Source organism: Dunckerocampus dactyliophorus, chromosome 7, assembly GCF_027744805.1.
Source record: "Dunckerocampus dactyliophorus isolate RoL2022-P2 chromosome 7, RoL_Ddac_1.1, whole genome shotgun sequence".
Taxonomy (NCBI): domain Eukaryota; kingdom Metazoa; phylum Chordata; class Actinopteri; order Syngnathiformes; family Syngnathidae; genus Dunckerocampus; species Dunckerocampus dactyliophorus.
Window position 1 is genome coordinate 30870340 of NC_072825.1, and position 9522 is coordinate 30879861.

A 9522-nucleotide genomic window follows, 5' to 3' on the forward strand; every position below is an offset into this window, starting at 1 on the left:
TAATAAATTAATTTAAGACAACCGAGAACAATCTGAGGAGTCGCTTGGGAGCCGAAAGAGCCGGCTCTCTAAACAGAGCTGAAATTCCCATCACTAGTTCGAAGCAGGCGAGCTTCGAGGCTCATGGGAAATGAGGTCCTTTTGAACGTGTGACGTATAATGCCGTCGCCAGTTGCTTGTAAATAGTCGCAGAACGGGGAACAAGAACTAGGAGAGACAATGAATGTTGATTCATTTACTACAGGGTGTTCGCAGGCGCAAAATAATTGAAGTTAGTGTTATAGAATGTCTTTATGACGGCTTTTTTGAAGGCATCCATGTGCTCCGGTGACTTCGACTGAGCATCAATTGTAAGTGTTGAATACAATTTGTATTTCTTGATTAATGGTGGGGGGGGCTTTTTGTAAAAAAATTGATATTTTCATTACTTTCAAGGTAAATTTTATTATATATTATTCTACAGCCAGTACTATCACACGGACAACAATGGTGTGTAACGATACGTGTATCTGTATCGAACCGTGACCACTGTATCGAACAATACGCAGTTTCATATTTAGTTTATCAACTTCTGACGGCGCTCTGTGCTGAAAGCTCAGTGTATCTGCGATCCACTACTCTGGCTTAGGTTGCATTGTCAAGAGCAGAACCACTGAGCTCTGCCACCCACATTCAAACCATGCTGAAATGTTGAAAAATGAGAAAATGTTGGCAATTTCAATAAAATGTAAATTAAAAAAAGGCAAGGTAATTAATTTTTTGTATTGAAAAAATATCTAACCGTAACACAAACGTATTGAACCGAACCGTGAATTTTGTGTATTGTTGCATCCCTAGACAACAATCAATACAATATTAAAAAAACAAAACAATAAAGACAGCAGAGTTATTCAGTAGAACACCCGAGACTGGAATGTTAGGCTGTGGTCCAAGATATTTGTACTGCAGAACCACCTCAACAGCCTGCTTATTAATGACAGCAGGTGAGAAGTCTGTAGGATTCTTCCTAAAATCTACAGTCATCTCCTTGGTTTTTGACACGTTATCATTTAAAAAGGACGCGCTGCACCAGTCCGTGCATTCAGACACCGCAGGGACATGATCAGAGTCATCATCCCTGAGAAGAGGCACAATCACGAGTCACCTGCAAATGTGAGGATATGCCTCCCCAAGTATAGACGTTGGCACTCAAATAACAAATAAAAGAGGGGAGAGGACGCACCCCTGTGGGGACCCAGTGGAAGATAAAAGAACATCAGATAAAACACAGTTTACTCTCACACGCCATGACCCCCCAGGTAAAAAGTCCATCGACTATGATATGAGGCCAAGCTCAATGCTGTGGACACTAGTCAGTCTTTCTGCTGAAATATGAGGTAAAATATGAGGGAAAAGTCAATAAAAACTAGGCGCACAAAAGTCATTGCACCTTTCAGATGTGTCAGGGTCATGTGGCATAAATATGGCAAGATGAAATTGATATGACTCGAACAATATCATCATCATCGGCTTCAACAACCAGGCTCGCCTTAACAGACAACTGTACACTTCTTACCTTCTGGTGAAGCTGCTCGGCGAGGCGCAGAGGATGGTTCGACTCCAGGTCCACGTCGTCGTCGAAGACAGACTCCGACGGCGACAAAAGGAAAAAAAAATGGGGCGCCTCAACAGATGCGTACTGGTTACTGCAGGGGTGTCCAAACTTTTTACTGCGAGGGTCACACACTGAAAAATGAAAGCATGCAACTTTGCCACTTTGATATTTTGTAACGCAACACATGTAGATATGCTAAGAATTTATATGTATTTCAGGAATATGTGATATGGGTGAAAAGCATATTATTATATAATATTTTATTATATAATTTCTGTCTTTTTTTTTTCCATTGTTATTGTTTTTTTATTTTTATTTTCCCACTTTCTTCTTAAATAATATTTGGAAATTTTCTTTTGTAACATTATGACTTTATTCTCATAATATTATGACTTATTTTCCAAAAATGACAGCTTGATTTAGTTTTGTTTGTTTCACATAATACTATGACTTTTTTTTCCCCAAAAGTATTTTTTCTTTAACATTTGAACTCTGCACTACTAAAATGCAATTTTTTCCCCTCATAATGAGTTTATGCTCGTAAAATGGACTTTTTCTCATTAGAATGCTACTTTTATCTCCGAATATTCTGACTTTATTTTCGAAAAATCACAGCTGTTTTTTACCATTTCCGCTGTTGTGTTTTTTAAAACTTCCAACTATTTCAACTTTCTCGTTGTAAATGTTCTTTTTGTAATTATGACTTCATTCCCATAATGTTTGTATATTTTTATGTTCATGCTGGTAACATAAGTTTTTCCCGCAACCTAATTTTACAAAAATTACTTTATTTGTTATTTTGTTTCTCTTAATATTACAACTAAAAAAAAATAACATTTAGAATCATAATATTACAACATTATTCTTGTAAAATTACTAATTTTCTTGTTAGATTGAGATTGTCTGTTAATATTTTGACTTTCTACTTATTTTTTTGGTGTTATTGTTTTTTTTCTTGTTTAATTATATTTGTAGAATGTGCGGTGGGGCCATTTAAAAAAAAAAAAAAGCCGCAAATGGCCCCCGGGCCGCAATTTTGACACCCCTGGGTTACGCCATTGTAAGAACGTGCATACACGCGCCAATAAAGCCTGTTGTTCCATTTATATCAATTTGTGTCTTTTAGTCTGACGGGGAAACGTCTTGCCGTATTTGTGGGCGAATGCTTGACGAGGAATTGCCTTGTGGTGGCGGGGAAACGACCGTCTACCATCCAGATTGGCCTGAACAACATTCAAAATGTCCCCCTTAACAATTTTCTCTAATGTTTTCATCGGCAGAGAAGTGAGAGTCACAGGTCTGTAGTCATGAAGAACCTTAGGACGGTTCATTTTTGGCACAGGGACAAAAATAGAATCCTTGCACACATAAGGAACCTTTTGAAGTTGGTGAGGCAACTTGAAAATAAAAGCAAAAAATAATCCGCACAATTTTTGAGGATACGACCCCCAAGACCATCAGGGCCAGGGCTTTTCTGCTCTCTACAGTAAATAAAGTTTCAGGACCTGATCCCTGCCCAGCTGTTCAGAGGTATTTTTAAAAACTGACAACTCCGTACTGAAATTGCTTATAATAAAAAGTGTTCAGCTCATTTGCCAGCTCGAGATTAGACTTGTCTTTCTGGGGGATGACACCCTTTATAAGCGGCATCGCTGTCATGGCTCAGACCCCCTCCCGGCTTGGGTGGGAGTTTCAAGAGCTGGGGAGCTTCTCCACTTTGTCCTTGTAGGAGAACTTTGCAAGCTTCCTCTGAAGCTCCTACGTCGGGTCATGTCACCCAGGTTAAAACTTATATCCTTTTACCGCCTGTTCTATATGAGTACATCGACGGCGGTGGAAAATGATCCTTAAGTGGTGAGGTATTTAGAATTTGGCCACTTATTTTACATCTAAATTGCGGCTTAGCATAATATTTCATTACAATAATAATCTTTATGACAGTCTACCATTAGCTTTACAATAGCTTCATGCATTAGGTACTTGAATGTCCCATTTTGTGCAGTGACGGTGGAGGCTCATCTCTTTTTGTCTTTGCAGAAAATGGAAGATTTCTCTGGTTTGGCCCTCCCTCCTCTATTTGGGGGGCACATCCTGGAAGCTGAACTGGAGCCTGGTGGTGTCGAGCTGGGACCTGGAGAGGTACATTTAAAGATCGGTGTTGGCTTCCAGACCCGACCGTGATCCGTGAATTTTCGCCAAGTAGCATTTAGGCCTGTCACGATAATCGATAAATCGAAGGGATGGTTTTAAGGCGAATGCCACAGCCCGAGTCTGGTGATATTTCGGTTTTAAACAGAATGTGAACAAGGTGAGCGCATGAACACCGATGAACTGACATGTCGCATTTGCTCGAAAGTTGTGATGAGGGCAAAGGGGAACAAAGAGACGAAGAGACGAAAACAATCCTCGTAGTTCCACAGAACATTATGTGGAAACCGCACCACCTCGGGAGAAAATGTTAGCCAGGCTTTGAGCTTCACAAGTCTGCCCATGTCCCCCTGCATCTACGTTTTCCTGGGAAGCAGCGGCTCCAACGCAGCAGGAACCCTGGCACGTCAGCCGGGTAAGAGGGGCGTGGTTTGTTTGGGCCCACCCGTACTCTTGTTTCGCACAGGCGGCCACAATGTCCTGGATTTTAAGTAAATCCTGACGTTCATACACTAGCAGAGAGTCGAGGGACCTCACAACAAACAATAAAACTAAGATAAAACCCATCACAGTGAGCTGAGGGAAGCAGCAACACACCGGCTTATATTATGCCATAGAATTAATTAAAAAATGGCATAAAATGCCGATAATGTCAATTGTCAATGATAAAAATGTGTTATCGTGACAGGCCGAATAGGATTCCTTATTACCTTCGCCAAGCACAAGCACAGAGGTTATGTTTGTGTTTGTCTGTGTTCAAAATAACTTGAAAAGTTCCGAATGGATTTGGGTGAAATTTTTGGGAATTGTCGAAAATGGAATATGGAAAAACTGGTTCAATTTTGGGGGTGATCCGACTCTCCGTCTGGAATTTTTGTAAAGGATCATTGCAAGATAGGACCGTTTTTGGCATTTGCTCGTCTAACTCCACAAAAATCCTTGAGGGTGCATGGGAGTTTGCCCAACCAGTCTACATGTGCTTTGTGGACTTGGAGAAGGCATTGGACCGTGTTCCTCGAGGAATTCTGTGGGGAGTACTCCGGGAGTATGGGGTACTGGACCAGCTAATTCATGCGGTTCGTTGCCTGTATGACCGGTGTCAGACTTTGGTTCGCATTGCCGGCAATAAGTCGGACCCGTTTCCAGTGAGGGTTGGACTCCACCAGGGCTGCCCTTTTTCACCAATCCTGTTCATTACTTTTATGGACAGAATTTCTAGGGTGTTGAGGGGTTCCGGTTTGGCAGCTGCAGGATTGGGTCTCTGCTTTTTGCAGATGATGTGGTCCTGCTGGCTTCATCGAGCCGTGACCTTCAACTTTCACTGGATGGCTTCGCTGCCGAGTGTGAAGCGGCCGGGATGAGAATCACCACATCCAAGTCCGAGTCCATGGTTCTTGCCCGGAAAAGGATGGAGTGCCATCTCTGGGGCGGGAGTGAGATCCTGCCCCAAGTGGAGGAGTTGAGGTACCTCGGGGTACGAGCGAGGGAAGGATGGAACACGAGATCGACAAGTGAATTGGTGCGGCGTCTGCAGTGATGCGGACTCTGCATGGGTCCATTGTGGTGAAGAGAGAGCTGACCCCAAAGGCAAAGCTCTCAATTTAGTGGTGGATGTACGTTCCTACCCTCACCTATGGTCATGAGCTTTGGGTAGTGACCGAAAGGACAAGATGGCGGGTACAAGCGGCCGAAATGGATGACACAGCTGGATGACAAGAGGGTTCACTCTGCATCTGTCTGAGCGCATTGGTTCTATCGTGGAATGAACGGAGAGAGTGAACCCTCATCTCATTCAGCCTCTGTGTGGAGGCGGGGCCACTAGTGAGCGGTTACAGAGGGTTTAGCAGTTAGCTTCATGAGACAGCACACGCTAACATGAATGACGGCACAGAAGCGATGGTTTCTGAGGCGAATGCCACAGCCCCAGTCTGGAAATATTTTGGGTTTAAACAGAATGAACAAGGACAGTTTTCCGATCTGGTAAAAAAAAAAAAAACTACCGATGGAAGTGCCTCGGGAAGCGGAGCCTTCGTCCCGACAGTCAGCGCTTACTGAGGCATTTGGTGGGCAAATATAAACAAAACAGTGCGCGCTCACAGACAGTGTCGCTCGCTACATTGCAAATTAAATGCAACCATTCAATACGGTTATATGGCATACATTTTATGCCATATAATTGTGGTGTTTTCGTGAAACATTAAGAACAACAACGTGGTTGATCTCGAATGTCTTTTACAGTCAACAGCTTGCAACTCAGCCAAAAACATATAAACAGGTAACTTCCGTGTCAAGCTAACGTGGCTCACACTGGTACACTATACTTGAGTACCATCTAGTGCTTCCAATGTGAATTACACCCCTCATGACAATAATTAAAGAAAAAATGGTCAGAAATTTTTTGCCAATAAGATTGATTATCGACGATAATTTGGAGCACAATTATCGACCAGCAAAATTTGTCGTTGCGACAGGCCTACTGACATAAGTCGCATTCAATCCACATTTTTGCCAGGATTTTGGCTTTTAAAGGCTGTGCTCTTAAACATTTGATTTGCTGATGAACAGCCTATTTCACTTGAATGCTTCTTTTGTATTTGTACTTTATTTATCCCACAGCGGGGAAATTCACTTGTTACAGCAGCAAGCAAGATACGCAAGTAAAGAGTACTTTGTCATGAATTGCTCAAAAAAAGTCTCCCTCCCCTTTGTTTGCATTGTTTGAAGCTCTACTTGGAAACGGAACATGAGAAAGTGGAAAGGAAAACATTTGCTCACTTTGACCACACAATCAACAAATGTTGTATTTGTTTTAAAGGATTCTTGTCTTCAGGTGGAATTGGGCCCAAGTGGCAGTGAGCTGCTGGAGAGCGCCGCCCCAGAGGACGAAGAGAGAAGAGTGCTGAATAAGAGGAAATACGTGACTCTCAGCAGACGATGCAAAGAGATTGAGCAGGTGTGTTCCGGTTCTTCATACGTGCTGCAGTGCTACCTGTTTAAGCCGGCCACGTTTATGTCGGCCACCCGTCTAAGTAGGACTAACTCATCAAGTCCGAGTCCAGCGTGTTCTTATTAGGGCCGTGGACATAACAGGTTCCACCTTCAAGCATACAAATGGCTAAATGAAGTAAAATACAAATATAAGGCATTCAGAAGACCCATTCAAAGATGCTGTGAGTGATGCATAGTATTCTACACTGGTCACTAGGTGTCAGTAATGTTACTGTAATGTGAGGTGAGACACACAAGCACCAGGCTTGATCACGAGAACAACAGGCTTTTATTGCAGGTTTGAAAGATTGCACACTAGGCGCAATAATCCCTAATAAAAATCCCTATAAAACACGGGCTACTGTTGCGTCCGTGACCCATGCCAAGATAAAACTGAACTCTGAACTGCTGACATCACTTCCTGTACCCTAGCACTGTAACACATTCACAGCAACACGCAAGTGCGAGTCTTGGTTATGTCTTAAATGTCTTATTTTCTCCTATTATGTCTACTCCATTGGGTAATAGCAGTGTAAAGGTGACTATAGGGGTGTTATTTCGTGTCTAGAGGGCTCTAATAATATTTAAAAAGGCGTGTAAAGAAGGTTTTCTATGCTCCTAACTAGGAAAATGTTCCGTTAATGAATAAGGGATCCGACTACGCGGAAATGTACTTATCACGGTCGGGTCTGGAACCAATTAACCATGATAAGCGAGGGATTACTGTACCTCCTCCTCACCACGGGCAGCTGTCCCATGCATCCCATGCAGGTGAATCAAAAGATCCTCGGTCGCCTTCATCAAGTCCAAAGACTGACACGACGTTTGAAGAAAGAAAGGCGGTAGGAACCTGCGTCCAGTGTTGATTTTTTGCGACACCGCTACAGTACGTGCCTCTCTTTTTAGCACTTTTCTAAATCCTGCAGGTTCCTCATGAAGACCCTGGATGCTCATGGAGATGACTACAGAAATGCTCAGCTCACCATACTGCTGGAGGTGAGCTCATACGCTGTGAAAACGTCTTCACGCCACCGCACACGTGGTCATTAAAGACTGGTCTTTTTTTCCAGGATGAGCCTGGAGCACCTTCAGATCTCACCTCCGGCTCTGCAGATGATGTCATCAACGGTGTGTCTGGTTCTACCACCTCATCTCCCGCTTTCCATCATCCTCCTGCCTCCAAGAAGAGAAGACATGTCATGCCAAGGCAAGACAAGGACAAAGATCATCAAGTAGGTTTCACCTGCTGTTTGTTGTCATTAACATCCTATACCAGGGTAAACCAGGAGAGCTCCTGTCACATATAGGATCTTTGACTAGGAATTTGTTTTTGCAGGAGGTCCTGAAAAACAGCAGATAGCTCCGTATACAGTAGGATCTTTGATGAGCATTTTTGCTGTTGGTCTTTAAAAACAGCGGACCGATCCTGTCTATAAAACATTTTTTCAGTAGGTCCTTAAAAACAGCAGAGCGCCCTTGTCATATAGCTGATCTTTTATGAGGATTTTTTTTCAGTAAGTTCTGAAAAACAGCATAGCACTCCGGTTATGTAGATGATCTTTGACGAGGATTTTTTTTTTTCAATAGTTTCTTAAAAACAGATAGCACTCCGGTCATATCATTGAAATAGCAAAGTGCAGTGAAGTGCCCCTGTAACATAGAGGATCTTTGATGAGTGTTTTTGCAATAGGTCCTTGCAAACAGTATAGCGCTCCTGTCATATAGAGGATCTTTGACTAGCATTTTGTTTATGCAGTAGGTCCTTAAAAACAGCAGATTGCCCCACTTGTGTGTGGGTGTGTGTGTGATTATATATATATATATATATATATATATATGATCTTTGATTAAAGATTTTGCAGTAGGTCCTTAAACACTGCGTAGCGCTCCTGTCGCATAAAAGATCTTTGAATAGCATTTTTGCAGTATGCCCTTAGAAACAGCAGAGCGCTCCTGTCATATAGATGATCTTTTTACTAGTGTTTTTGCAGTAGACCATTAAAAGAGCAGAGTTCTCCTTTCATACAGATGATCTTTGACTTGTACTTTTACATCAGGTCCTCAAAAACAGCAGAGCACTCCGGTCAAATACTAGCGTCGACTACCCTTTTTTTTGGGGGGGGGGGGGAGGTGTCAAATAGGGTAAAAAAATAGCAGTAGCTACTGTCTGTTACATAAAGGATCTTTGACTAGCATTTTTGCAGTAGGTTTTGAAAAACAGCAAAGTGCCTGTGTCATCATAATGGATCTTTGGCTAGTGGTTTTCCAGCTGTTTTCCTGAAAAACCACAGCAGACTGCCCCTGACAGTATATGTGATCTTTGTTGAGCGTTTTTGCAGGATGTCTTTAAAAACAGCGCAGCCCTCCCGTCATATAGAGGATCTTTGGCTAGCTTTTTTTTTTGTTTTGCAATAGGTCCTTCACAACTGCAGAGCGCTCCTGTCTTAAAATGGATGTTTTACCAACATAAACGTAATTACTTGTGTTTTAATGTATAACTTAATGACTTTATTTTGACAAATAAGTTGAATAGTGCTGTCCTCTACTGTGATTATTGAAAGCAGGCCAACTGACTGAAGTTCTTGTTTTGGCAGACTGAAGCAGACATGTCAGCGCTGGCAGACGCACAGTTTGGAGAAATGCCCAGTCCGACCTCACTATCACATTGACCACTGCCCTCCCCAGGACATATCAATACAGATACTGTATACACACTGTATACATCATCATGTATACTTTTTACCTGGACAATGTTATTGTTTTTCCTTTTCTGGTATTTTATGACATTATAT

The 9522-nt window shown here is 42.3% G+C and overlaps 1 protein-coding gene across 2 annotated transcripts; it reads left to right on the forward strand.

Moving 5' to 3' along the window:
• Positions 1 to 47: 47 nt before the first annotated feature.
• tfpt (TCF3 (E2A) fusion partner) lies at positions 48 to 9473 on the forward strand. 2 transcript variants are annotated; one of them, XM_054782509.1, is made up of 7 exons: positions 48 to 350; positions 3632 to 3733; positions 6558 to 6695; positions 7502 to 7572; positions 7657 to 7726; positions 7801 to 7962; positions 9325 to 9473. In XM_054782509.1, exons 2-7 carry the CDS (start codon positions 3635 to 3637, stop codon positions 9397 to 9399), a joined length of 615 nt encoding a protein of 204 aa, XP_054638484.1. In that variant the 5' UTR covers positions 48 to 350; positions 3632 to 3634; the 3' UTR covers positions 9400 to 9473. The 2 variants fall into 2 exon arrangements, with proteins under 2 accessions (XP_054638484.1, XP_054638485.1); XM_054782510.1 differs by having other exon boundaries at positions 83 to 350; positions 6573 to 6695.
• Positions 9474 to 9522: the final 49 nt, after the last annotated feature.

Bases quoted from the DNA above. Each gene is read 5' to 3' on its own strand.
- tfpt (XM_054782509.1), top strand. From the start codon at position 3,635: ATGGAAGATTTCTCTGGTTTGGCCCTCCCTCCTCTATTTGGGGGGCAC. The intron at 3,734-6,557 runs GTACATTTAAAG...TTTGTTTTAAAG, and splicing joins TCGAGCTGGGACCTGGAGAG to GATTCTTGTCTTCAGGTGGA. The intron at 6,696-7,501 runs GTGTGTTCCGGT...CATCCCATGCAG, and splicing joins GATGCAAAGAGATTGAGCAG to GTGAATCAAAAGATCCTCGG.